The sequence below is a fragment of the Symphodus melops genome (genome assembly GCF_947650265.1).
Source record: "Symphodus melops genome assembly, chromosome: 14".
NCBI classification, from domain to species: Eukaryota; Metazoa; Chordata; class Actinopteri; order Labriformes; family Labridae; genus Symphodus; species Symphodus melops.
The window spans coordinates 24,845,258-24,872,105 of record NC_136704.1 but is presented as its reverse complement, the minus strand read 5'-3'; the positions used below and the strand labels follow the sequence as shown (position 1 = coordinate 24,872,105).

Sequence of the window (26,848 nt, the reverse complement as noted above, 5' to 3'; positions counted from 1 at the left end):
GCACTCTGTAGACATTAAGTATTTCTTATATGCACACACATGATTTTATTCTATGAAATGTTTTTAAATGCTTTTATTGCCTTTGTGAAGCACGGTTTTAATCTGGTGTATGTAGAGGCTGTGTAAATGAACGGGCTCTGCCTTGCCTTGTCTTACCACATCTGCTCCAGCAGGTGGTGCTGTTGCTCTCCAGCGCCCTCATTCACATCTCTGTCACCTTTGCAGATTCCTCTGACAGGCAGCCTGAGGCGACTTTAAACATCATTTTAATGCAGCTGCTGGAAAAGAAGAGAACAAGCCTTCTTACATATTAAACACCGCCCTGTATGTGCAGAAAATGAGATGTTGGCTATTTATCAAATATGTACCATATGTACAGGGAACATACTGCAAACCAGGAATGTCAGACCATTCAAGCATGATATCTTGGCTCAAGTTTATTCATGCCACCTTTTTTTTCTCCAGGCCAGGTGTATTATGAAACTAATGCAAGACCTCGCACCCTCCCAGCGCTTCTTTAATCGTTTTCTTTTTTTCGTGGGGGGAAAAGCAGCAGCCTGTGTGCTACGTCCCTCCCTCTACACGCAGAACAAACGCCTATATTCATCTGCTCCAAGCTTGCAGTTACTGAAACTCCCGCAGGAACTCCTGGCTACTTTTCCTCCAAACCGTGTGAGCTGATGAACACAATGCCATTCATGCCACGGGGCGAAGGCAGGCGACGCGCGTGCTCCGTTTACCCAACAATGTGGAGAACATGCAGTCTTTTCTGCGCATGGAGTCTACTCTTCCTCACAGATGTCTGTGCGCAGTCTCAGCTCAGGTACACCTTTATTACTACCTTTTATTCCGTTCAGTGGATTTGAAAGCTTGAGGAGTGAGCAAGGTGTTGCTGGATCTTGTGCAGCCCTTGGAGAGGACTCAGCGTCAGTGGAGTGGAGTTCATGTAGAGGCACAGTATGCAGTACATGCGGCGCATAGAAGGAAATCTTTGTTAAAGCAAATACTCTGCGTTTTTTTCTTTCTTTTTTTTTTCTTATGAAAGCATGTCATTCTGAATCAGAGAACCTTCTTTCTCCACCTAGACCAACCTTCACCTGTGGGGGAAACATAACAGGGGACACTGGAGTGATTGGGAGCCAGGGATACCCAGGAGTTTACCCTCCAAACACCAAATGTGTGTGGAGAATTACAGTAAGTTCACTTTCATATTTTCTTTCCTCACATTCACAGTTATGAAGACGATGATACAGTTTATCAATTGTTTACAGAAATCCACCAAACAGCTGCACAATATGATACTCTGCCACCAACCACACACTCCTAATTTCCTTCTAAAAATACTGAACCACAGCAAGCAGTCAAGTCAAGGCAGCTTTTAGCTGACTGGCTCCATTGAAAGACTCGCCATCCAAACACTAAGGATCGCAGAGGACTGTGTTGCATTTCCCTGCTCTACTCAAGTCAGAACTGGTGTAAAAAAAAAGTCTTAATTTCTGGGCATCACTGAAGGAACAAGCCAATATCATTCATGCGAGTGACCTTTTATGTGGCATTGACCTTTAACCCCTCATGTAAATCCCACCCAGGTCCCTGAAGGAAAGGTGGTGGTCCTGTCGTTCCGTTTCATCGACTTGGAGAGCGACAACCTGTGCCGCTACGACTACGTGGATGTTTACAGCGGCCATGTCCACGGGCAGAGACTCGGACGCTTCTGCGGGACGTTCAAGCCCGGCGCCCTGGTTTCCACGGGGAACAAGATGCTCATGCAGATGGTATCTGATGCCAACACTGCTGGGAGTGGCTTCCTGGCTGTTTTCTCTGCTGCCCACCCACATGAGAGAGGTAGGCACACTCTTGATCTTCCGGTTGATGTCGTTCAAAAAGTTGGAAAGGGTTGTAGCTATGTAGCGATATGGTGAGGGTGTAAAACAGAGGACTGTCTCAGAGACTGGCCTGGGAGTGTGTCAGGATTTAAGAGGCTAATTATCACAGCTTTCTCATGCAAACAGACACATAATAAAACAAAAAGAGTCACGTTTCTTGGTCTCTGTGAAAAGCAGTGACCTTTAAGGTGTTACGCTTGTCCAGGACAAGGCCGTAAGTTGAAGGTTCAGGCATGTGGACAAAGAGGGAGGAACGTCTGAACGCTTCTCGCAGTGTGATGTGGAATTTCTCACTGCTGTTTCCTCAGTTGGCCGCACAGGTCTGAAGCATCACTTACGCTTGAGACAGCCTCTTCTTCTCTGTGAGGTTGCGAAATCCTGCGTCCTGTTTTTGTGGAATTTTAATGGCTGGTTCTTGGTACCTAAGGAGCTGACAGCTGTAAGTGACCATTCCTATGAACCAGTCTGTTCAGAACTCGCCTCACAGTAGGTGCCCAGTTTGTTTTAAAGAATATATTTCTGCTGGCTGCGAGGAGAAAGAGTTGGGGATGACATGCAGCAAAGAACCAGGTATGATTTGAACCCGCGGGCGCTTGACGAGGACTACGGCCCCCCCTTCATGCACGTGACATAACCACCAGGATATCTGGCGCCGCAGCACGTCTTTGTTGTTGTCGAGTGTCTATTTTTTGCCACTGAACAAACTTGTCATTCTTTTGGACGAGTGGGAAAGGAAACATTTTTCTACGTGTGTCACACAGAAGCTGTGTCTCTGACAGCTTGTGCGCCTGTGCTTGTTATTGAGATGATGTTTATCAGATGCTTGACGAAGTCGGGAGCACGGTTGTCTTTTTTTAAACTGCCTAATGAGTAACTTCCTTCCCTGGGGTGCACACATAATCACAAAGAAGGCCACAGAGGGCACCTATTAGAGCTCATGGTTTACGGCGGGATCGTATAGTGTACATGCCTTTCCTTCCTTAAAAACAATGATGGGAAACAGATCTGAGGATTGCACACTCATTGCTCCACAGGGGAGCAGTACTGCGGGGGCAGATTGGATAAACCCTCTGGGACTTTCAAAACACCCAACTGGCCTGAGAAGGACTACCCAGCTGGGGTCACCTGCGCCTGGCACATCGTGGCACCAAAGAACCAGGTCAGAGGGGTCAAAGACGACTCATCTTGTGTTTTATTTACGTCATATGTTTAAAATCCTGCTAGAAAAAATGTCTCTCACAGATTGAAGGAAATCAGCTCAGTGTTCACTCTGCCCAAACTCCGGGCAGAGTGAGCAGGAATGCTGTGCAGCTTTTTGCAGCATGTTTGAGTCAGTGTTTATTTTGCGTATGTGTGTTTTTTTAATGTGCATTGTTTTGGATTTTACCTGATGTAAATGCTTTAGCCCGTGTCAGCCATCGAAGGTTCTACAGCCTACAGAATACGTGTTCAAAGACTGATCAGTGTGTAACAGGCGTGGATCAGAGCTACATCCTGTTACTTCTTTAAAAGCTTCCACTTCATTGAACATGATCTCGTCTTGTGATTTGAACCCGGCTGCAGATCATCGAAGTCAAGTTTGAGAAGTTTGATGTGGAGAGAGACAACTACTGCCGCTACGACCACGTCTCTATCTTTAACGGGGCGGAAATCAACGACGCCAGGAGAATCGGCAAATACTGCGGAGACAGCCCCCCAGCGTAGGTGATTCTGTCCTGGAGATTTGACCTCTGTCTGAAAATCCACCACTCCGACTTCTCTTGGGGTTAAACTCAGTCGGCTTGTTGTTGTGTCTTCACAGGCCGGTGTTCTCAGATGGGAACCAGCTCCTGATCCAGTTCCTGTCAGATCTCAGTCTAACCGCTGACGGCTTCATTGGACACTACAAGTTCAGACCGAAGAAATTCCCCACCACGACGGTACCACCCACCACGACCACGCAGCCCGTCACCACCAGGCCCATACGTAGGTACCAACTTTCATCCAGTAAAAACCCTGAAAACACTTCTCACATCTCTGAAGTTTTCCTGCAAACATGGTGCTCACCGGGATTCGTCTTCGTCATGCTTGTGATTACAAACTGTGAATCAGAGCTGCTTATCAGTTGAAGAGGAAAAGCATCTTAACACAGATGTTTCTCCGACTCAGTCGAGGTATTTGGGCCTCGTTTCTGCCATGATGTCAGACTACGATAACACCTTCTGGTTGGCTTCCTTTCCCAACTTTTCTTCTCCAGCGAGAATAATATTTTCACAGTCACATTTTCGTTCTTTGAATCTTCCCTATAAGGACTCTTTACAATCTTAAAGGCTTAAAACAGATGTTCCCTCGTCACACGATCCGGCTATTTAAATTCTGCACATTGTCTTCCGAGGCTGACGGCCTTTAATTTGAAGAGCCTCTTGTGCTACTGAGAATATTCTGCATATAAACCTCACAGTAGAAACAGATGCAGCCATAACTCACATGTTTGAATCACTGACACAGATGGATGTGTGTGTGTGTGTGTGTGTGTGTGTGTCTCTCTCTCCACAGCTCTAAAGTACTCCGTGGCTTTGTGCCAGCAGAAATGCAAACGACGGGGAACACTTGAGAGCAATTACTGCTCCAGCAATTTTGGTGAGAATATCAGCGTTTATTGGAAGTGACCTGTTCCTGCTCTTTTTATGGAGTTAGAAAGTTTCACCTAAAACGTCCTGACCTACACTGTACAGAATCTTTAAAGGGTCACACAGGCTGCAGGACTAACCTGCAGCTAGTTAGGGGTTGGGACCTTCTCCAAAAACTCACCTCTTTCTAGAACTCCATAGAACCTCTAACGCTCTAATGCCACAGTTAGACGTCAAGGGTTTTCTACTGTGAGCAAAAAAACAACAACAACTGTAATTTTCTCTTTTGGGAACTTGGTTAGACTAAACAGGCAGTGACGCTTCACCCTTTAGAGTTCAGAATCAAAAAGGACAACTGGACAGGAGACACAGCATGTAGACGCTAAGCTGAGGCTTTAAAAGGTCGCATATTCTGCGAAAAACTCCTCACCACCTTTAAACACTTAACTTGTCTCTAGTCTGTTTACAAACCCCCCCAATGATGAGAAAAGTCCATCCTCTCTGTCTTCTCAAACAAGTTGTTTGGAGGTGTTCCCTTCATGACATCACAAATTTGTGATGTCCCTCGAATTTCCCTCGGGATCAATAAAGTATCTATCTATCTATCTATCTATCTATCAAAGGGCAGTAGCCCCTCCCCCAGGTGGGTGACACTCCCACAGCTAGGTGTTTGTTCTGCCCTCTGAGTCTGCCTTCTCACTGTACACAATAGGACATGGAGCCAGAAAGCAGCGAGTACACCCGAGCCCTTCCAGAGAGGGGGCGTGGTCAGACACAGCTCATTTACATATTTAAAGCTACAGTCACTTAAAGCATTTGCTTGAATCAAAGCCAGAAACGGAAGTTTGGATTCTAAAGGACGGATCATATTTATGTAAGGACTGTCGTGTTTTAAAAACTGGTCTCGTGTGAACGTGTTTGTCTCCACCAGTGATCACTGGAACCGTCATTACCGCGGTGATGAGAGGAGGAAGTATGTACGCCACCGTCTCCATCATCAACGTGTACAGAGAAGGCAATCTGGCCATCCAGCAGGCGGGAAAAACCATGAGCACCAAGATCACAATCCTGTGCAAGAAGTGTCCGTTTGTCAGGAGAGGTGAGTGCCAGAGAAATCAAATATTTATTTCTATATTTTTTGTGTATGTACAAATAATGAGGTGAGGTTCCTGGTTGACTGTTTTGAATAACCTCTGGCTCTGAGTTTGCCTCCGTCTCCGTGCCGTCACTTGGTAAAGCTCGTCCCAAAGTGTGAGGTGAGCGGCAGAACTCAAAGTCCAAACAGTCACGTGTGATATGTTTATACGTGGGCGTATAAACATATGAACACAGACCTGCCGCGAGGTGTTTCTGATGGACGGCCTCCCTGAATGTCTCTGCCGTTCCGCCACTGCATTCAGGTGTTTTTTGTGTGACTTCACCAGGCTTGAACTACATCTTCATGGGCGAGGTGGACGATGACGGCCGGGGGAAGATCGCCCCTCAACACTTTGTGATGTCGTTTAAGACGAAGAACCAGAAGGTGCTCAACGTGCTGAAGAACAAGCAATGCTGAGTTCCTGCAGCTCTCTGATGATCTCAACTGGTCACGTGTCCTCTGAGGCTTGTATGTGGATGGAAACAATAATCCCCCCCCCCCCCCACAGAAAAAAACCTCCATGTTAACAACACACACACAAAAACAAAACTGAATCATGTAGGAAAGTCCTTTTCCTGTATTTATTCATTCTGCTGCAGAACACCTGTCGTCCATAAAAGACTGGCTGCTTTTACGTTACTTCCTAAGATTATGGTACGTTCCACTTGATCGAGGAAATCCCGAGTTGTGTCTTTAGGAACGCCCCCCTGAATTAGTAGGTTAAAATCCAACGTCTGCATCGACAGTAACGTTTAAGCCTTACCTGTACTTAGTCCTCTTTTTGTGTAATCAAATCAATCACAAGGATAGCATCATACAAGTTCTGTTCGTGGACGTGTTGTGGTGGGGGGTTTTTTCACGGGCACACTATCACCATGTGTTGTTCTCGCCCGCTGTTAGCTAGCTAAACAAAGGTGCTCCTGGAGGCTTCCATATTAAATCGTCTAACTTGTTGCCAACTTGCAACTGGAACACGGTTAACTTGGGTGTGACGTAATTCCCAGCTCCCGAGATCCGAGTTGCAAGTAAATGGAACGCACCATTCACCTGTAACAAAGATGGCTGAAGTGTTGTGAAATTCCCTCACCAGCAACAGAAACCATAAACGAGAAACAACATTAAAACTCTGAGATCGCACGATCACAAGTCAACATTTTCCATACTGCGCTTTTAACTTGTTTCATCTTGTGGTTGTTTAGTACAATCAGTTAAATTTATAATTTTATATTGATTAAAGATACGGACTTAAAGGAAGAATGTGCAACTTTTCAATCCAGTAGATGTCGCCCTTGAGCGCCCCAGCGTAAAACCAACTTCTGTTTGGCCACGCCTCCTCCAAACTGAAGCCTCCTCCAGAGACACGCCTCCAACATTTCTCTTCTCGCGTTCGAACGCAGCGGACTAATTTATCCTCGGCTCCAGCTGGAACCTTCTGTGTCCTCCGTTGTTGTGTTAGCATGCTAATGTTAGCGCTCTTTAGTTAGCTGGTTAGCTTCATGTAAACTGACACAGAATGATCTAAAAACTCTTCATCCAAATAATCAGTGAGTATGTTCTTCTTCTTCTTGACTCAAACAGCTTTTATACACAAGGGGAGGAGCCATGTAAACACAGCTCTGACAACAACACAGCCAGCAGGACTCCAGCTTCACATTTACACTGAGACTGGATTCATGTGTGTCACATTCTTCCTTTAAAATCACACGTCTGATTGATATTTACTTAATTTATAATACTTGGCATATTTTAAAAAGCTGCAGTTAGTTTTCAGGGCTGGAAGCTGAAAGTGGCCTAAAAAGTGCAATAATATTAATATTAATAATAATTATAATAATTATATCAACATGATTCCTTGAGTCTCTTTGGACTCAAAAGCGTCGACATCAGCATCGTTGATTGACTGACATTGTTTTTAAAAGAGCTAAGAAATGAAATTATTTTCATACGGAAAAAAAGTCTGTGAATATTATTTATATTTTATTGTTATCATCTGCAGAAAATAAAACTCCTCTAATGTTTTCTTCTCGTCTGGTTTTCTTTTCGTTGTACAAGAACTTCAGGCTGGAAATGAAATGAAGCCAACTTATAAATGTGATTGATGTGTCTGCACAGAGTGCTGTGAAGCATGAGAATGGAAAAGGTGTGTCAGGGACGCTCGCACATGGATAGACGGCGAAGAGAAAGGTTGAAAACCAACACAAGCGAGGATCTCGAGAGGAGGGAACGACATCAGGAAGTGCAAACGAACAGCTTTAAGTCCGATCAGACGAACAGCTGCTGACAGGAAGTGACCAGAGGCAGAGCACGACATTGACCGCTGTTCTCAAGAGTTCCTATCAGGATCAAAAACTAACTATCGTTAACTTCCTTGTTGCGGCCGTAGGTGTTCATAAAGAGGTGGGTCTTTAGCTTTTTCATAAAGGTGCAAAGGGACTCTGCAGATCGAATGGAGTTTGGACGTTCATTCCACCACCAGGGGGCGACAGAGTAGAGAGCCCTGTTGTGAAGGTTGGATTAGACGTTGGCAGAGCGTGGTGGGAGGCAGGGAGGGAGCGAGCGTCGACCTGGACGAGAGAGAGTTGTTATCGTAAGCGAGCAGCAGAGTTTTAAATTTGATGTGAGCGTTAACTGGGAGTCAGAAGAGAGAGAAGAAGAGCTGAGTGACGGGTGACGTTTTGCTGCGTTTTGGACAATCTGCTGATAACAGTGCATGCAGGAAGACCTGCCAGTAAGGAGTTGCAAAAGTCAGTTAGTGATCCCAAAAGAGCCTGGACCGGGAGCGGTGTAGCACGCTGCGACAGCTCCGCGGTTGTTACGCAGAAAACCTACAAAAAAAAAAAAAACTCAACAAAATAGCAGAGTTCATCTCGAGCAAAATCAGATTTGATGGCCTTTAGGTAGTATTTCTCACGAGTCTTTATTTGGCTTTCTGTTGAAAACAATGGCTTTTGTTATTTACAAAACAGGTAGAGTAGCTGAATAATACATATGGGGGCCTGAGTCTGGAGGCTTTGGTGGAGAATAAATATTTTCTTAATGAAGTTCCCGGGTTTAACATCTGCCTCTGTCACTCGAGAGAGTTTTTGCACATGCTCACTGCATCCCAGATAAACGAGAAGCAGAAGAAGGAAAAAACGGGAGGAGACATCTCGTTCTCTCTCTCTCTCTTAGCTCCTCGGGTAGAACATGGCGTATTTGGACGTCCGGAAGCCCAGCAGGTCCCTCATCTCGTTGCGAAACTTGGAGAGGTCTTGGCGCAGGTCATTGAGATTTTCCACCGTGGCCTGATCCGTGCTCTGCATCTTCTGCCGCGTGGAGGTCAGGTAGCGGTGAACCAGGCAGCACATGATTTTCTGGTAGTTTTCGTCACACTTCTGCTTCAGGTTCTTCCACTCCTGAAGAGAACGACACAGAGGAGGGATTGAGAAAGCTGACAGGATGCTGCACAGATTGAAAGGATGAATTCCTGTTTATTTACCTTGAGGCTGTTTTGTCTTTTCACCTTGCCCTTTGAGGTGTGTGAACAGATCCACTTGCTCATGCTGGTCACCAGGTAGACCACGGTCTTCGGGGAGGGGAGGATGTTAAACGGCGGAGGCAGGGTGCACTTGTCGTCGAAGTAGCTCAGCCACAGTTTGGCCCGAGCAAACTTCCACTCCTTGTCCTCGTGATTCTGCAAGTCGACGAGGACACAAAGGACGCAGGAATGTGAGACTTAACTTTCACACACAGCTTCGCATTTAGAGAGCAATCCTGAAAATGCAAGAATTTGTGGAAATCTTTGAGGGGGCCAATGTTTTTCTAGCCAGGGAGTCGCTTTTACTCAGCGTAATCAGAATCAAACGGTTTGTACAAGAAAGGCCAAATGTGCAACAGGCCTCCGAAGAAAAACATCTGTGTCACATCTCAGAGTGAATTAGAGAAATCTGAGGATCTAATCCGAACCGTGAATGAAAACGTTGCAGCTTTAAGTCTCAAGTCGGACTCTAACTACCCATGACTCCGTTACAAAACAAAGACATTCTGTGCAAACAGACCGGTTCTACTTACAGCGATTTGTCTGAAGCTCTTATGGAGCATGGCCACCAGCAGCTTGGTCAGCACGATAACGACCACGATGTTGTAGGTGCCTATGATCATGGCGCCCACGAAGGAGCGCAGCTCTTCTGTGTAGTTGATGCGCGTGACGAAGAGGGCGACGTGTGCCAGCGAGAAGATGTACCAGAACAGGGCGTAGCAGGTCCCCATGAACCTGTGAATCACAAGACGCATGGTGCGGGTGAGACTCAAAGACAGGAAGCTCGTTAACAGGGGCGAGTCAAAAAACATGATTTCACTCATTTACAGCGACGTCTTTAGTTTAAGCAGCATTCTGAGCATCCGTCGCTTCGACCCTTACGTGTGGAAGGCGTCGTTGCTCTGCTGCTGGCAGAAAATGCCCTCGCAGTCCTTGGTCTGGTTCTTGTCTGGGTCCTTCTGGTCCTTTCCGTAGAGCTGCGTGAGGCCGATGGTGAAGGAGAACAACACCAGCAGGAAGAGGCCCAAAAACTTTCCAAACTCCTGCAGCATCTGGCCCATGGAGATCTGGAGAAACATGAAGGCGTGTCTGTTAATCCTGTTCTGCTTGATCTGATCTAATCCATCAGACATGAAGGTGTGTGTGTGTGTGTGTGTGTGTGTTTTTCTACGTTCCGGTCTGTTTCCTGCCAGTAATCCTGATTAACCACCAGGGCGGCTCTCTGGGGTCGGACCTGGCACCACAGAGGTCGTCTCGTCTGACGCTCACAGAAAGTGACGGCTTTCTTACCGACTCACAAGTAAACGTTGTAAAATCAAAACAGCAGCTTTCCTTTATTTCTGCACATTTCAGATGAAAATCAGCCGAACCTTTCAGTGATGATATTTGGATGTGTCGGTGACGTCGTCTGTTTAGAAGTTGTAACTACACTGGTTTTCCTTGAACCTCTTGTCACGAAGCTTTAGCATTTATGAATTAGCATAAGTCCAAAACAGATGTTTCAGTGGAGTAAATTAAAGAAAATTCCCTTCGTGTGTCCGCTAGCGTCTGATGAGAAGAGAAAGCATCTTTCACGTTTGCTTGGAGATACAGAATGCACGGTTGTGAACATGAGTCTTACATGAATTAGCTTTTAAAACTCAGATTTTAAAGGGAGTTTCAAAAATCTTCACCCTGCAAAGAGTTTTCCAAAAGGTGCGTTTTCAGTGACCTAGAGCGTAATTTTCTGTGTGTGAAAAACCTCCGTTTAAAAGAAAACCCGTCTTTGTGTGGAGGAGGCCTTGATCTGGTTCGAGTCCTGGTGGGGACACTACAGATCCCAAACCAAGTCCCGACAGACTGAGCTTCTGTAGCCGGCGAGAGAGATGAAAAAGCAACACGTCCTGACAGCCGTGACGCTCGAGCCCTACCTGAGGGAGGCCAAACAAACAGAGACAGTCTCCTCCGACCTCTGGAAAGCAGCTATTTATAGCCCTGAGTGGCTTATCTGTTTACTGGGACGTAGAGATGCTCAAACAAGGTCAGAACACGGCGGCCCCTGCATGAACACAAACACACACAGTTTCCAGTGTGAGGGAGAACCGCTCTGCCTGCACCTCCTGCTGACTGACAAACCGCTGGGCTGTTCGTGCTGAAACCAGTCTATTAGGGTGATTCATTATCATGTCATGGCTAAATCCCCCCCCCCTCCCCTCCCCGCTCACAGGGTTCGACCTGAGGCTCCTTCCCCACGTGTCGTTCCCCCCTCTCACCCTCCCTCACTATCTTTGTCTTTATTCTTTCACTCAGGCTTTGAATCAAATCTTCAGGTAAATCTTCCAAAACATTTAAGCTAGTAACATTTTCCAAGAAGGGCGGGGCTTAACAACTTATTAAGCTACGGTTTAGCTAGCTTGTCAAAAACCGCTGATTAGATTGATGAAAGATAACGGTTGTGACGTCAAAATCAACCGACCTCTGGGCCGTTAGCTTGTAGCATGACGTTAGCTTTTTACTTCTCTCGGCTGCATTAACTCTTCAAACTTCATATTAAATGGCGTTCGTCTGTAAAGATTATCCCGCTGAACTAAACAGAATCAGAAATGTGTGTTTGACACAGATTATTTTCTGCTATGATCCAAAATGAAAGAAAAGAAAAAAACGTTGAACCCATGGCGGAGATACTTCCAGATTGACCTACAAATATCCCTTTCCCAGTTCATGCAGAATGGAACTGGAGCGCCCCTTACATCTTTTTCTCCCAGCAGCCTCCATGCTTCTACGTGGGAGGTTAATAGGTGACGTCTGGGCAGACACACACTCACGCTTTCAGTCACTTTTTCCGACCTCAGCAGGGGGCAGAAACATCAGCTGACTTTACATTACCGCAACCCACACACACACTGCTGCTGCCTCACAGTCTGCGTGAGCGTGACCGAACTGCACGCTCACACATCCCGACTGGGGAGTGGAAATGTGTGTGTGCACGTGTGCGTTAGAAGAGAGGTGTGTCTGACATGTGAGTGTGAGTGCAGTCATGAACACACACAGCAAGCGTCTATTTCCAATGCTAATCATTTTTCCATCCTGACAGGCCAGACAGTGATGTCAGAGCGTGAGTGAGCAGAGGGGACACGAGACAGAGAGAGACAGAGAGAGACAGAGAGAGACAGAGAGACAGAGAGAGAGAGAGAGAGAGAGAGAGAGAGAGAGAGAGAGAGAGAGAGAGAGAGAGAGAGAGCGCTCATTAACAATCTGCAGGGCACCCTCAGTGTTTTATAAGTCAACCACAAACAGCACGTCGGCTTAATGACAGGATGGCATCCCTGGAAGCAGACTGACCTCACTGCATACCTTCATGTAATAAAGTCACACAAACAGGGGAAAAGAGAAAATCTGCCAAAACAAAGTCAGCCATTGGCCGGCTTCACACTCTCTCTTCTCTCTCTCTCTCTCTCTCTCTTCCAGCTGGCTGAGTGAGCAACAACACTATCATGCATAGTTTTAGATTTCTGTCAGGCCAAATGTTTGATTTCCAAAGTTATGTTTATTTGTTGTTATGTAAGAGACAAAAAAGACATTTCGTGCAACCATGCAGCTAAACATTTCCACGAATGTTTGAGACAAAAAAAACGGGATTTTGGAGGAAGACTCTTGTGCTCATCTGGTTTTACAGATCAGAGCTCTTTGCAACAGTCGCCCTCTGCTGGCCACTGACGTGAATGCACGGTTAAAGCCCTCCTGCATTGGCCTCACTGTTGATTCTTCGAGGCTTTACATCCACTTCTTATATACAGTACTTTCGGTTTAAAGGACCAATCAGAAAAGCCGATGCTTGTGGCGACTCAGCTGCGGAGCTTCATGGGGTTGTGTTGATTTTTTTTATGTGCAGATTATTACAGCAGCAGCATCAGTTAATTGTGCTTCATTCTCACACTGCCGAGCACAGCTGGTGTGACGTTTAGTGCCGGCTTGTCTTTGTGTGTTCACACTTCACGGGGAGAGGATGACAGTGGGCGGCGTGCGTGTGTCTGCGATGGGTTTAGGGAGCGCTAAAAAAAGGGAAGCAGTTTTATAATCCTTATATAAGATGTTTTTTTTTTTTTTCTCATTCAATGTTTTGAACAAAGCTCTGGCTGGTTACGTGATCTCACACCTCCGCAGGGGTCGTGTCTGGCTTCAGAGTACATCCTACCTGTAGAGGCCCCAGGATGGAGCTGGTGGTGTACATGAAGAAGAGGCGCAGGTAGCTCAACACGTTGGCGAAGGCGAACAGGCCCTCAGCCACCAAGATGGGGTGGAAGGCGTCCCAGTTCTTCCTCTCCGTGTCCTCCACATTCTTGAACTGAAGAAAACAGGAAAACAGACTGAGACAATAAATCACTTCGAGACGGCTAAATGTGACGCTAAGCGAATCATTTTCACTCCGTCACACAAACATCTTGTTTGGAAAGTAGTTTTTGTAAATCCATGATTTTCATCTCTTCCTGCTATTGATCAAATCCTGATGTGCTAAAACAGACGGGCTTGCTCGCTCTGTTTTGATCATCCACTGTTTGCTTTGTTGCCTTTCTATGTTTGTAATATAGGTTGGCGTTACACGTGACAGTCTGCATGTTTACTTGGCCCGCCCACACGCAGGTGAGGTCATTTATCCCGCTGGCTCGTTTTTCGAACGTCTTCCTTGTGATTTATTTTTAAGCTGTGCAGACCGCCGGGCGTCTGATTGACATCTCCTTTCTATCTCTCTTCACGCCTCTTAAGGTGTGAAAAATAACACTTTGGGTTCAGCGACCTCATCGCTGGCTTCAGGTTGAGCTGAGGTCTAATCACTCAGAAAATCTGAAAACACCCGTGTGGGCGTCGGATGGTTCTTTATTTTAATCTTTGGATAAAGGATGCACGCTGAAAGTAGTTCAGTTTGTACAGTACATGCAGGTGTGTCCTGTCATGTGTCGGTACCTTGCTGTTAGCGACTATCTTGAGGGCAAAGGTCGCGAGATAAAGGGAATTCATCACGAAGCTCAGCTGATTCCGAGACTCGTCCAGGAAGTCTTCCAGCCCCTCGTACCACAGACGCTTCACATCCGACCACACCATCCCTGCAGAGGAGCAACAATTCACCGTCACCACACACACACACACGGGGGGGACGGGGGACGGGGGGGACGTGTAGAGCTCAAGTAAAGAATAAAAAGGTTTCGTTGTCTGTTGAGGATAAAAATACGTTGGCTGGACGCTGCAGATTCAGATGTTATTAAATTAACATGTCCTTGGTTTCCATGGTTACAACAGAAAGTCAACAGACAAAACACAAGCATCAGCACATACATGGCTTTAGGCATCGTTTCTACATGTGATTTGAACACACATGTGAGTCGCCCACGACGGGGGGAGGGGGGGGGGTAGCAGCATGGGAAAGTGAGAACAATAGATAATAAGAGGAATGAAAAGCTTCTGTTTTTTTGTTTTTTTTTGTCACGCAGCAACAAGAAAAGTCCATGCCACGTCTATGGATCATGTTTGAATGACACGTCTGATCGTCGTTATTGAACGAACTCAGCGTGTTCTCAAATCTGCACGTCTGCAAAGCGTCTGGCAGTGAAGCCGTTTAGAAGAAGATAAGATAGCAGCTGAAGTTACTCAGATCGATGTGTGCTCCGCTCCTCCTGCAGTACTTAAGGATCACTTCCCCCTCTAGTGGGCGATCCCGACCCACAGAGAAACAAAAAACCCCGTTCCACGTCTTAATGGCTCCGCTGCTGATGATCTCACTCCTGCAACGTACAGAAGAGGCTGCAAACCACCTTCATAATGTTGAATAATAGAAGTCAACTGCCTCTCTCTCCTTTCACCACCTGTCAGGTGATGTTACTGGAGTGATTTATCAAGGCAGGGAAAAGGCGTGGAGAGTTCCACCAATGGGTTGTGGTCGTGCGGCTTTTCGTCTACCGGAGAGCGATTGGACGCTGTAACAGCGAGACGGGTTTGTGCTCCGAGGAAGCGGAGCCATTAAAGCAATTGAATGAGCGTGCTAATGGTTTCTGGGAGGAGAGTCCCTTCCCCTGAGAATAAAGACTGAGTCAATTTCTGTCCCTCTCCAGCCTGGCGGTTTGTGCACACGCGTGTTAGCATGTCTGCAGACCGGCTGGAGGGAGAAACAAGAAGCTGTGGTTTCTTTCTGTGCAGCTCAATTAGAAGCAGAACTCATAGATTTAATCCAGTCAGGCCGGGCTTTCTGTCGTTTAGCACGCTAACAGCTGTTTGTCATGTCATGTCTGATAGGATTATAGATACAGGATCCTATCAGGAATCAGTTTCTCTTCTCTATGCAAAGTTATTCTATTGAATTCTGGTTTGCATGATTCATTTTTTCACCATGTTGCATCCATTAGGTGATGCATGTTTTAATATCTGCCTGCATTGATGACGACATGTATGACAGCGCTCTCCGTGCTGGCGTGTTATTCCCAGCGTGCATGTCGAGTGTGAACGTGTGAAACGCTGACCTATGATCCACAGGATGAGCAGGTAATCTATCATCTCCAGCGGGGGGCCCATGGTGTTCTTCTTGCCCTCGTTGTAGACCAGAGAGTACAGGTTGAGCAGCAGCAGGAAGGTGAAGTAGGAGGCGCTGTGGATGATGAACTTGACGAAGGGCGTGTGGATGATTTGGCCCACGCGGGAGCGCGGCACCAGAAGGTAGCAGACGGACAGCAGCGGCCAGAGCACGGCCACGCTCAGCACGGTGGCCATCTTTAGACAGGTGTGTTTGCGGCGGTAGCTGGCCGTCTCTCCGAACCAGACGGTGTTGAGGAACTGTTGGCAGTTGGACTGAGCGACAAACTGTGAGAGAGGAGAGAACAGTCAGCTGATTCAACCTCAACACTGACGCCACAATCCTTCAGCGAGATCACTTTGTACTGTGATATACGAGTGAGCCCTCTCAGCTCTAAATTGCTCCTCGGCTGCAGACTTCCAGCTCCAGCCTTCAGTTTGTACTCGACTGCTGTTGCCTGGAGGAACGAGCACATGACTTACTTCAGCAGAGGAGCGTGTCATTTTTCACACAGCTCGCTTTAAACACGCTCTTTAACAAACCCGTGATGAAAACATGAACTGGGCCCTCTCCTAGTGTGTAGGCCTTTTCATGAAGACTGTGCATACTGCAGACTAGCTTTCAAACGGCAGCAGACCGTGCGCGTCTCACCTCCTTTTGGTTGTACTTGATGGCGAGCTTGAGTCGACTGAGGTTCATGCGCTCTTCCAGTAAGCCCCTCTTGTTGGTGTGATCCTCGCTGGACGTGTGGTTGAGAATCACTTCGAGCTCTCGAGAGTTTCGAGCCTGAGCCAGCAGGTCTTTGGCAAACATCTTACACTGCTTCGCCAGCTCCTCGTAGTCGTTCCTGGAATCACAACACGAGGGTTAGTCGTCACGGACAATATCACCGTGTGTCTTCTTCATCTCCTGGTGCAAGAAATGAGCTGACAACAGTCTGCAGCTGTCGTACCTGAACTCTACCTCCACCAGGCTGAGCTCCCTCAGGTCTGTGCTGAGCTCGAAGGCTCGGAGTATGGGGTCCTCCTCGGTCAGCATGATCAGAGAGGGGCTGGCCAGGCAGCGGTAGATGTCCAGACGGAATCTGGTCCAGAAAAAAAAAAAACAGAAGGAGAAGGTGGAGGTGAGGGTCGGGATACAGTGATGGGAGGATGCACGGAGGAGAAAAAGAAGAAGCTAGAACATTCAGTCCTCGGCTGTAGCCGCGGTGATTTGTACCAGCTTTGACCTCTGTGTTGTTTAGCAGCCAAACTGCAGACTGATTCATTTAGCTCAGTGTGTGGGAAGCTTCTCTAACCTGCACAGAGAACAACAAATGCCCGGCATAGCACATCATCCAAACCTCATCCAAAACCAAACTCATGCTTCTCTCTCTCTCTCCCCGATTTCTCACTCTACCGCTACGATAAAGGCAGAAGAAGTCCCAAATACATCTCATCATAGAAATGAATACAAGCATCTCCTCTGGGAAAAGCACAGTGGGAGTGGGAGTGTTGGTCAAAGGCGGCATTGTGCTGTAAAAAAGATAAAAACATTGACTCAAGTTCAGTGCGTACTAAATCATTTCTTCCCAGAAGCTGAAGCTTAAAATCCTGAGCCGATGTTATCATCAAAACAAGGAGCCGCCATGTTTCACAAGAACCTCCGAGCAACACTTCACTTGACAGACCTGCTGAGTCATAAATCCTACAGTACATACCACAGAAAGGCCAAATGGAAAAAAAAACACACACACACGCAGGCACCTTCCGGAAGACGAAAGTAAAGTAGAACTCTCCGGGTTACCATCAGTCATCAGGAGGAGAGCCAGCCGTGTTTACACGACCATGTTCTCCATCAGCCAGGTGTACCTGGAGTGACGCAAGCTGTCCTTCTTGTTTTTGGCATTGCAGAGCGTGCACTCGCAGCCGACGGCGTGCGGCCGGGGAAGAGAGATGTCCTGTTTCAGCAGCATGGTCAGGATCTCATAGTTGTTCCTGTGGGCTGCCAGGATGACCGGAGCCACGTCCATGGTGGTGGAGTACTCTGGGTTCTGGATGCGCTGCATCAGTTTCTTAGGAGAAAGAAAAGGTTATTGATTATTTCTGTCTGCAGAGCTTTTCTCAGCACGCAGACACGATGAGACTTACAGCAATGGAGGGCTTGGAGGATCGCCTCGGCCTGTGGTTTAGAAGAATGTCCACAGCTCCAACCACCTCAGAGTCGATGGCGACCAACAAGGCATCTGTTGCCTACAGAAGCAACATTATGAAGCTGTGAGTTTAGAGCAGATTAAAAAAACAACACTGCAGTGTGCACTGTGTTTACCTGGCAGCCATGTTCCAAGAGCAGCTGCAGGATGTCGAGATTCTCATTCTCGATGGTGATCGTGACGGCGTCCCGGCCCAGCACGTCCACGCAGTTAATGTTGAGCTCGCCGTGTCGGTTCTCCTCGAGCAGCTTCTTCACCATGTAGTAGTCACCTGAGAACCCACGGCCAGCACAAAGCAGCACTTTAGGAAAAAGTTTAAGCAGCATCAGGCTGGACTCCAGCAGTCCTCCTCACCCCCACTAACAATAACATCTCCCTCAAAGGACGGCGTCTGTGGCCGAGGCATGTTTACAGAGGCTTTATATGGTCACAGTGGAAGCTGCAGGCCTGCACACTGTTCACAACTTATCAATGAAAACACTCCTCCCTTCTGAGATGCCCCTTCGCAGTATCACGCTCACACACTGTCTGCATCCTGCGTCGACTCCCTTCATTTTGCTCGTGTTGCATTTCTGCGTTAAAAGCTGCAGACCACTTAGAGAAACTTGCAATGAAAGCAGACAATCATTTGAATTTATCTAAACCCCCTGAAGGCAAGCTTCTGCAGCAGCCAACGTGTAGGCAGCTGTGAGAGGTATTCACAGGGAGGGGGGGGGGGGACGCTGCACGCTGCTCTGCTGCAACTCTACCAAGCTGTGATTCTCTGTTTTGTTCATTTATCTGTTCTGTTGATGGCAGATGAAATACTTCCGTTGTTTATCTTCGCGGATCATTATAAAAGCCTGCAGGAGTCTCATGACTCTAAAAAAAATTACATGAGCAATGACCTTAAACGCACCAAGAGGAGCAAAAAAAAAAAAATGAAATAAAATAAAATAAAAGAAGACAAGCACCAGTGGACATCTCTAAGACAAGCAGAGCATTACCTTTCTCGCATGCCAGCAAGAAGAGCTTCTCGTCCAGCGTAGTTTCCTCCTTCACCTCCCTCACGTCTTTCAAGGCCAGGAATTTATCCGGAGAGGAAGCGTCGGTGCCCTGGTACAGAGCTGCCATTACGACGGAGAGCGAGTACGGCCAAACACTGATGTGCATCCCACTAGGAAGCAGCGACCATTACGCAAGAAAGCCCGTCATATGGGATGACATTGGCGAAGTCCTGTTTTTTTTGTCTCCCTTCTAGTTTGATTGTCACGCAGCTTAGCAGAAGCTTAACGTCGTCACGGGACTCATTTCATCCAGTGTTGTTATTGACGTCGCACCTCCGCTGCCTCGGCTTCACGCGCATCTGCTGTCCGTCTTTTTAAACTAGAACATTCCGCTTCACGCATGCATGTCGCGGTGAAACGACACCGTCACGTCCCTCCTCGTCGCGGTGTTTACATGCAACCATCTTCTCGCATCGCGGCGCTCCTGAGGATCTTTGTGGTCCTGATGCTGCTGCTGCTGCTGCTGCTGCTGCCGCTGCTGGCGAGGCGTCTACTGCGCATGTTTCCTCCTCCACCTGCTCGTGCACTTCGCAGGCGCAGAACCGCCGAGCTGCTCATGATTACGTAACAAGGCTTTCAATGCACCGTGCGTTCACATGCAGAGAGACTTGATTCTGTGAATACAGCGCAGAACACTGAGAGCTGCGAGCTTCAGCTGGGCTTTTATAGGCTACTTTTAGAAGTCTCCGTGCCTTTGTTGGTCCTGCTGTTGGCTGATCATTGAATTCAAATTGAGGGCTTTTTTTAAACGAGCATGGTCCATGAACACTGCTCCTCAGTGTGGCAGACACTCATGGGAGATAAAGTCTGCACAGCCTGACTCATATCCATATTAGTCATGATGATGAACAGTAATGTAAACCAGAGGAGTACAAATGAATGTGCATAATGCCACAGAGGAACTGTTAAGACAAATATGTCTTCAGGGACAGTAGGGATGCACTGATTGTGAAAACCAACGCTGATACCGATGATCAAAATAAGAACTGGGCTGATAACCGATTCTGATATTATATTCATTGCATCTTAGGTGCCAGAACGCCGACATTTTCACTCATGTTTGACCATGAAATGAGATCAGAGTTTGTCCAACAGTTGACTTCATCTGGCCTCTGAGGTGATCGAGATGTCAGCATTAAATTGATACGACACAGCAGACAATCATCGGACGCTGACATCTGTTCAGGATACATTTCTTCCCGATGGGTCGATCATGTCTGGAAACAGAGCCGATACCACTCATGTAGTGTACACACAGGTGTAATTCTAAATCCCCTCTGCTCCATATTATTGATTGATGTCATACAGTAGAATCCTGCAAGTTTCCCCAGGGTGGTGATGGGATGAAACCTCCCTTCTCTGTCTGATATTGGCAGTTAAAGAAGTCTTACATGTCAGTTTGTATCCTCTGCTGGACAGGACACTTGAAAAACAAGAGGCTCAATCTCCCTTTTTAAGGTCAAGATTTTGGGGTTTATAAAGAGACGCGTTTGCGTTATGAAGGTGCTGAAACGTTACCAGTAAATATGTGTGTGCATGTGAGTGTGTGCAGGAGTCTGGATGGACACACTGCACCTGTCTTATGAAATAAATGTGTAAAAAGAGAAAGAAGTCCGTTTCTTTGTCCTGACTCTGACCATATTGCACCAGCAGGGGGCAGCCTACACAAAGGCTTTAGGCTGTAAACATCTGCATTGGATGAGTAGGCCTATATACTACATACAGAATGAGAACCTGTGGGATAAAAAGATCAGAGCACAGAGCTCCAGACCATAAAGAGTAATTACTCCTCGTTCAGTCCGATAATCATCCAGACCATAAACGCTCTTCTATAAAGAACACGGAGCTGCGCTTAATCTGCAGCAGATTATGAAAAAAAACCTCAAAGTGGTATGGTTATAAGGCAGGCACATATTAGTGGTAAACGTGTAAAATAGACCTCATGCATTATGTTAGAGGGAACTACAGATCTCCAGTGAGAGGTCAAAGGTCACTCTGTGCCCTTCACTGGTGCTCGGCTGTAATCCCAAACTGACAAGCCTCTTAGGAAAGATGATTTTCAATCTGCAGAGCATGTGGTTTCCAGTGTTTGAACACATGGCTGTACAGCGTCCCAGGGCTTGTCATTTCCAGGGGAACAGCTGTCAGATGTCAGATTCAGCTGATTCAGCACCGAGCACAGTGCCAGTCATCGGCGCTGACCGGCTGCCAACAGATGCAATGAGGAAACACAGCAACATTCCCTCAGTCTTATGTATATTTTATGTAACATTTAATCTCAAACAATACATTTTTCCATATTCTGCAGAAATGTGAGAACAATAAGATACATGGGATGTTTCCCTGTTATGAATCAATTTGAGGCCGTTGCAGGTCAAATAAAGACTTTTAAGAAGCAGTATTGATTCCTCTTTGAATTCATTCATGATGAAGTTAATATAATACAATAATAATAACATGAGGACTTTCTATGATATCACTCTTAAAAAGGTGGAGCATCTCGATGCCATAAAAAGTCCTGAACGCAGCTGTGTGAGTGTTCAGAAGAAGGGTGGAGCAAAGTCCAGGGATGGAGACCTCTCCGAAACATAACAACAGCATCATTTCTCACAGCCTTCCATTGCTGGGGTCCGTGGGAGCCAACGCCGAGCCTCACAACCACACGGAGCAGGCAGCGTGTCCAATGGCGTCGCGTTCTGACGCACGACGCACCACCGCGGACCAATGCGGTCCCTCGGTGGGCGGGACTTTTCCTCCTTGTATTGTGATTGAATCGGTCCAGTTTGTATTAGTTGGACGAGCAGAAGGGGGGCAGGAAGAACGAGGGGAGACCTTTTTCAACAAACGCCGTAACTGTGGATACCGGGTTGTTTAACGCTCCGTCATGGCAGAAGCGGGATTAATGTGAGCGGCAGCGCGGCAGCCGCCTCGAGTCGTGACGCGTTGTGTTGTCTGCGGTGCCGGAGTCTGAGCAGCGGGGCTGCGTTTGCAAGGATGCACTGGATGAGAAGTGCGCAGGGATGCCTCCGCTGAGCGTGGACAAACAGGGCGGCTGTAACAATGATGAAGGCTTCTTGCTTTTTGTTTTGAACACGGGCCACACGCGGAATCAGTGCGACGACATCCAGCGCTCCTCTCACCGCCGCCGTGCCCATGAACACCGTGGCGCAGTGCAGCGAAAACGGGATATCGTGTTGTGGATTTCCAATCGGTGGTGAATATATTACCTAATAAGCTGATTCAACTGGGCATCAATCCCCAGTATAGGCTGTGCACATCATACAGAGCGTGCTGGTGCTCAGTCAATGTAAGGACACTGGTCCAGTGGTGACAGCCACTTTCCTTGGGCACAGATGAGAGGCAAACAATATCATCAACCACTGAAGTTGACAGCGCCTTGGGAGAAGGATGCTGGCTTTGGGAGGAAGCTTAAAACCTACCGGAATCATACCAAGATAATAGCACAGCCGGGGATCGTGATGAAAGTCCTCCGCAGGAAGAGGATTGTCTTATTTATGGCCTATTTTCTGCTGCTGGTGCTCACCATGCTCAACTTGGCTAATTACAAATGGACTAAAGAGCCACAGCAGTGCAACCATCAGATGAGGAGCACCACTTATCAGAGCAGATCTGACATTCGCTTCCTGTACAGGCCCTCCATGGCCAAAAAGAGACAGCTGATCTACGTTTTGACCACATGGAGGTCGGGCTCTTCTTTCTTCGGGGAGCTTTTTAACCAAAATCCCGAAGTGTTCTTCCTGTACGAGCCCATGTGGCACATCTGGCAGAAGCTGTACCCGGGCGACGCGGTCTCTTTACAAGGGGCGGCGAGGGACATGCTGAGCTCCTTGTACCGCTGCGACTTGTCCGTTTTCCAACTTTACAACAGCCCCGGGGGCAAGAATTTCACCTCTCTGGGACTCTTCGGGGCCACCCTCAATAAAGTGGTGTGCTCTTATCCGCTGTGCTCCGCCTACAGGAAGGAGGTGGTGGGGATGGTGGATGATAAGGTGTGTAAAAAATGCCCCCCTCAAAGCCTTAGACTGTTGGAGGAGGAGTGCCTGAAATATAACACCATAGTGATAAAAGGGGTTCGCATTTTGGACGTGAACGTGCTGGCCCCCCTCATGGAGGACCCGTCCTTGGATTTGAAGGTGATCCATCTGGTCAGAGACCCGCGGGCGGTGGCCAACTCCAGAATCAAATCCAGGCACGGATTGATACGGGAGAACTTACAGGTGGTCCGCAGCAGGGACCCAAAACTTCGCCGGATTCCTTTTGTGGATCCGGGTCACAAAGCCAACAAGAAGGACGGTTCGGACTATCACTCTATCGGAGCCATGGAGGTGATCTGTGACCGCACCTCCAGGACTTTGAGGACTGCCTTAAACCCGCCGGCCTGGCTGAAGGGGAAGTACATGGCCGTGCGGTACGAGGACTTGGTGGAAAACCCGGTCAAAATCCTGCGGAACATCTACCGCTTCACCAACCTCACCACCAACCACGACATCGAGACGTTTGCGCTGAACATGACCAGCGGCTCCAGCTCCTCCTCCAAGCCATTCATCGTCTCCTCCAGGAACGCCACGCAGGCCGCCAGCGCGTGGAGGACAGTGCTCAGCATCCAGCAGATCAAACAAGTGGAGGACTACTGCCACCACGCCATGTCCGTTCTGGGCTACGAGAGGGTCAGAACAGCCGGGGAGGCCAAGGACTTGGGCAAATCTCTTCTGACTCACTCCAGACTGTAAACGCACCAAAGACCTTTTAACGTAATGTTTGTTTCTGCATCGAGTGCCGTTTCCTCTTATTGTGGAATTAAAGCTTTACTTTGAATCCGTGTTCAAAGAGCTCGGCTTGCCACATTTGGAATGTATCATGTCCCCCCCCCCCCCCTTGCCCCGCCCCCCCCCCCCCCTTGTTGAATTTGCAGTGGTGTTTGAAGGGAGCGCTCCTTTTATATGGATTATTGGATGTTTGAGAAAGAAAAGGCCGACAGATAACGACTTACGAAGAGAAGCTGCAACCGTGGAAAAAAAAAAAGAACAAAAAAGAACAACTGTATAATTCATGTAACTTGTTATGATGACACTACAAAGTGGATGTTTTGAGGTTATTTTTGAATGTTCAAAAACCTTACAGAAGAATCTGTTTTTTTTTCTCTCTCTGCAGTCTCCATACTGTCTGTACAAGTGAAAATAGTGAATGAAAAAAAACAAAAAAACAAGATGAAGAAAGATCTGATTTAAAAATAAGCTCATTGCTGACGTTCTTTGTACGATCTGGTTGAAGTCAGAGACAATCATTGGATGATGTGCCATAAGTAGAGGTGTGAGTGTAGGCTACATCTAAACAGTATAGTGCTTCTTTTCCAGAGGACAGACTACTGTTTTTTTTTTTGTCACCAGACGCAGCGTGGACGACGTCACGGCTCCTCTCAGTGTCGCTGTGCGCAGTCTGTTCTACCATTTCAGAAATGTTTACAATTGCTTGCTCTTATAGAAAACACATGATCTGGGAATATTGCATTGAGTAAAGTTCACAGTTAACAAGAACGCTTGGTCCTCTGTGTTCATCCACCTGCACTGCTCGACATGTGACAGATTAGAGGACGGCGAGGTCAGCCGTGGGGATCCAGGGTCGCCTCAGAGTGGGGATGAAACAGTATGGTGGCCAGTATGGTCCGGCTGATATGGTCACAGTCTAATGTTTCCTGTGATGCACTGATATAAATATTCATACACATAATCGAAATCAGGAAAAGAAAACTGCACTACATGACGACTCCATGATTCTTCTCATTATTGCTGCACAAAAGCATGCTGGGATACCTTTTGAAGAAGACGAGGCTGCCGAGGTGTGAGTTCAGATTTAATCAGCCAATCAGGATGCAGCAGCAGCAGCAGCAGGTTTCTTGTAAAAGCAGAGAAGCGAGGACGCTGTTGATGGCCGAGACTCGTACAGTCAGATGAAGATGATTTTTCAAATCTCCTTAAAAAAACAAAACATTTTGTTAACTTAAAACACAAAAAGCTGCCTGAAGCTTCATGAAGCTTCATCCACCTCGTAGCAGAACACCTGGACTGATGAGAGTATGACGTATGCATGGTTTACATCGGTGTCTCCTCCTGATGCTGTCTCACTCTGCCCGTGCTGCACAGACGCCATAAAAATCTGATTTTCAGGATGTCAGCGATACGGGTTGAAAAGGGAAATAAAGCAACAGCAATGTGTTGAAAAGTGAGTAAAAAGTGTTAAAGTTACAGACTCGTCAAAAAGGATTTTCCTCTTAACAAATCGAACGTCTGCTGTGATTTGCTGAGGCTCAGTGTCATTTGAGACGTGACGCTCAAAGCGCTGGAAACGAGCAGCGGAGCGGGGCTGAATGTTTCCTCACCGAGGTTACATTAAACATGACATGGAAACTGAAATGTTCTCACACACGCTTGAAAAACATTTGTGGTTAATCAGAACGAGCCGTCACATGAGGAAATGTCAAATGATAATCTTTAGAAACTTCTGAGCATGAAGGAGCGCCTGCGTCGGTTTGGAGTGACCTTCTGCAGGCGATAGCGTCAACACTCAGAAGAAGCGAGATTGCCCTCTAATTAGATACAAAACATGTCTAATCGGGGTTAATTTTCACGAGGGGCCTGTGTCTTTAAGGACAGAAGAAGGCAGCTCTTCCTCTTTTGAAAAGCTGCTGATAACATTCAGTCTTTTTTTTTTTTTCACCCTGAGAACAAAACTGAATTCAGTCGTCAGCAAACAAAAGAGAAAACGTAGTAATTGAAGGCAGCAACAGAGGAGCATTTCACAGATGCAGCCATGCATTCACAAACACCAACATGCCTCACTTTCAAGGACAATGGCTTTATTAATATGACCAAACAGTGAGCCTGCACAGCCTGCTCGTCTCCAGGGGAAGATTTACAGAGAGCAGCACAGTGCCGTCTAGAAAGAAGTCGTACATGCTGATTGTCAATTTTCCAAATGCTGTTAATTTAGTCAGGCGTCAGGGAGTTTTTGAGCCCTCTGCAGGATGATAAGCATGGGGGGGGGGGGTCATAAATCCTGTATAATACACTTTAAAAGAGTTAAAAGGATTGCGGTTGGAAAAACAGCGCAATAAAAGTTTAACGAGGAGTTGGCAGTGAGCAAACGAAGAAGGCAAAAAAAATACGATTTCAGCTGATGAGTGAAAACGGGGAAGCTTTCGTTCACAGTGATTGTCCATGAGTTAATCTCCTTCAAAAGCAGAAACCACCAAGCAGCAACGAAGCTACTCGGCCGCAGGGATCAATGTGTAACTTCCACTGATCATCTGTTGAGAGACACGGAGCTTTTTCGTTTTTGCTTTTTCGTTGAAAAGTGCGCGCAGAGATCAGTTCGTGCTTCCTCTTGGTCGGCATTAGAAAGCGCTACTGAATTCTGCAGATCAAGCCAAGAATAATCATGAAGAGCATTAGCCTTTTGTAACTTCTTTTCCCCGTCTCTCTGCGAGTGCGTCTCTGCATGCAGCACGAGGGGGGTTGCCTGACCTTTCACAAAGCTTTTGTATCTCTGACTCCCGCTCGGCTCCTCTCAGATGCCCCGGCCAGTGACCCCTATTCACGGTGGGAGGCCGGGCCTTAGCCTCAGGGCAGCAGAGGCCGACGAGCCGGGGTTAGAAGTGACTTGTGGAGCTTCAGCTCTCCCTGGAGAGGGCTGCAGCAGTGCCCAGGCCCAGGTCTCCCTCCAGCAGGTCCTCCTGCTGCTCCGATGAAGTGTCGCCACCCACGGACCCAAACTGCCGCTCTGTTTTCTCCAAATCACAAGCAGAGTCACCTGGTTCTGTTTCACTCAGCTGCTTCTCATCCTGTAAAAAAAAAATCAAACATTATGATTATCTGTTGTTGTTCACAGAGAGGATTGTTTTTGAGA

At 47.2% G+C, this 26,848-nt stretch overlaps 4 protein-coding genes across 4 annotated transcripts in view; 2 read left to right on the top strand and 2 right to left on the bottom strand.

Annotated features, from left to right (window-relative positions):
- Positions 1-362: 362 nt before the first annotated feature.
- Positions 363-8,653, top strand: pcolce2b (procollagen C-endopeptidase enhancer 2b). The gene is made up of 9 exons (XM_079361982.1): positions 363-823; positions 1,086-1,194; positions 1,590-1,845; positions 2,921-3,045; positions 3,450-3,586; positions 3,688-3,851; positions 4,422-4,505; positions 5,427-5,594; positions 5,920-8,653. Exons 1-9 carry the CDS (start codon positions 681-683, stop codon positions 6,048-6,050), a joined length of 1,317 nt encoding a protein of 438 aa, XP_079218108.1. The 5' UTR covers positions 363-680; the 3' UTR covers positions 6,051-8,653.
- A 135-nt stretch (positions 8,654-8,788) lies between these two features.
- trpc1 (transient receptor potential cation channel, subfamily C, member 1) lies at positions 8,789-19,482 on the bottom strand. Its single transcript, XM_079361960.1, has 13 exons — positions 18,866-19,482; positions 17,996-18,150; positions 17,818-17,919; positions 17,539-17,741; positions 16,641-16,772; positions 16,340-16,535; positions 15,639-15,975; positions 14,092-14,231; positions 13,325-13,474; positions 10,033-10,217; positions 9,684-9,885; positions 9,112-9,306; positions 8,789-9,028 (listed from the first exon to the last, which is right to left on the bottom strand). Exons 1-13 carry the CDS (start codon positions 19,029-19,031, stop codon positions 8,801-8,803), a joined length of 2,391 nt encoding a protein of 796 aa, XP_079218086.1. The 5' UTR covers positions 19,032-19,482; the 3' UTR covers positions 8,789-8,800.
- A 2,113-nt stretch (positions 19,483-21,595) lies between these two features.
- On the top strand, positions 21,596-24,152 carry chst2b (carbohydrate (N-acetylglucosamine-6-O) sulfotransferase 2b). The gene has a single exon (XM_079361435.1). It carries the CDS (start codon positions 22,279-22,281, stop codon positions 23,674-23,676), a length of 1,398 nt encoding a protein of 465 aa, XP_079217561.1. The 5' UTR covers positions 21,596-22,278; the 3' UTR covers positions 23,677-24,152.
- A 1,666-nt stretch (positions 24,153-25,818) lies between these two features.
- LOC306835449 (sodium/hydrogen exchanger 9-like) overlaps positions 25,819-26,848 on the bottom strand; it is a 39,468-nt gene continuing 38,438 nt past the window's right edge. The window contains exon 9 of the mRNA XM_079361988.1: positions 25,819-26,783. Within this exon, the coding sequence (XP_079218114.1) occupies positions 26,613-26,783 (171 nt within the window). The 3' untranslated portion in view covers positions 25,819-26,612. The remainder of the gene's footprint in view (positions 26,784-26,848) is intronic.

What these genes read in the sequence shown, in the direction of transcription:
- chst2b (XM_079361435.1), top strand. Translation starts at nt 22,279, where the DNA reads ATGAGAGGCAAACAATATCATCAACCACTGAAGTTGACAGCGCCTTGG.
- pcolce2b (XM_079361982.1), top strand. Translation starts at nt 681, where the DNA reads ATGAACACAATGCCATTCATGCCACGGGGCGAAGGCAGGCGACGCGCG. An exon ending in TGCCCACCCACATGAGAGAG is followed by an intron (nt 1,846 to 2,920) that starts GTAGGCACACTC and finishes ATTGCTCCACAG; the next exon opens with GGGAGCAGTACTGCGGGGGC. An exon ending in CGTCACCACCAGGCCCATAC is followed by an intron (nt 3,852 to 4,421) that starts GTAGGTACCAAC and finishes CTCTCTCCACAG; the next exon opens with CTCTAAAGTACTCCGTGGCT.
- trpc1 (XM_079361960.1), bottom strand. Translation starts at nt 19,031, where the DNA reads ATGCACATCAGTGTTTGGCCGTACTCGCTCTCCGTCGTAATGGCAGCT. An exon ending in AGATAGTCGCTAACAGCAAG is followed by an intron (nt 13,475 to 14,091) that starts GTACCGACACAT and finishes TGTTTTCTTCAG; the next exon opens with TTCAAGAATGTGGAGGACAC. An exon ending in AGAGCTTCAGACAAATCGCT is followed by an intron (nt 9,307 to 9,683) that starts GTAAGTAGAACC and finishes GTCGACTTGCAG; the next exon opens with AATCACGAGGACAAGGAGTG.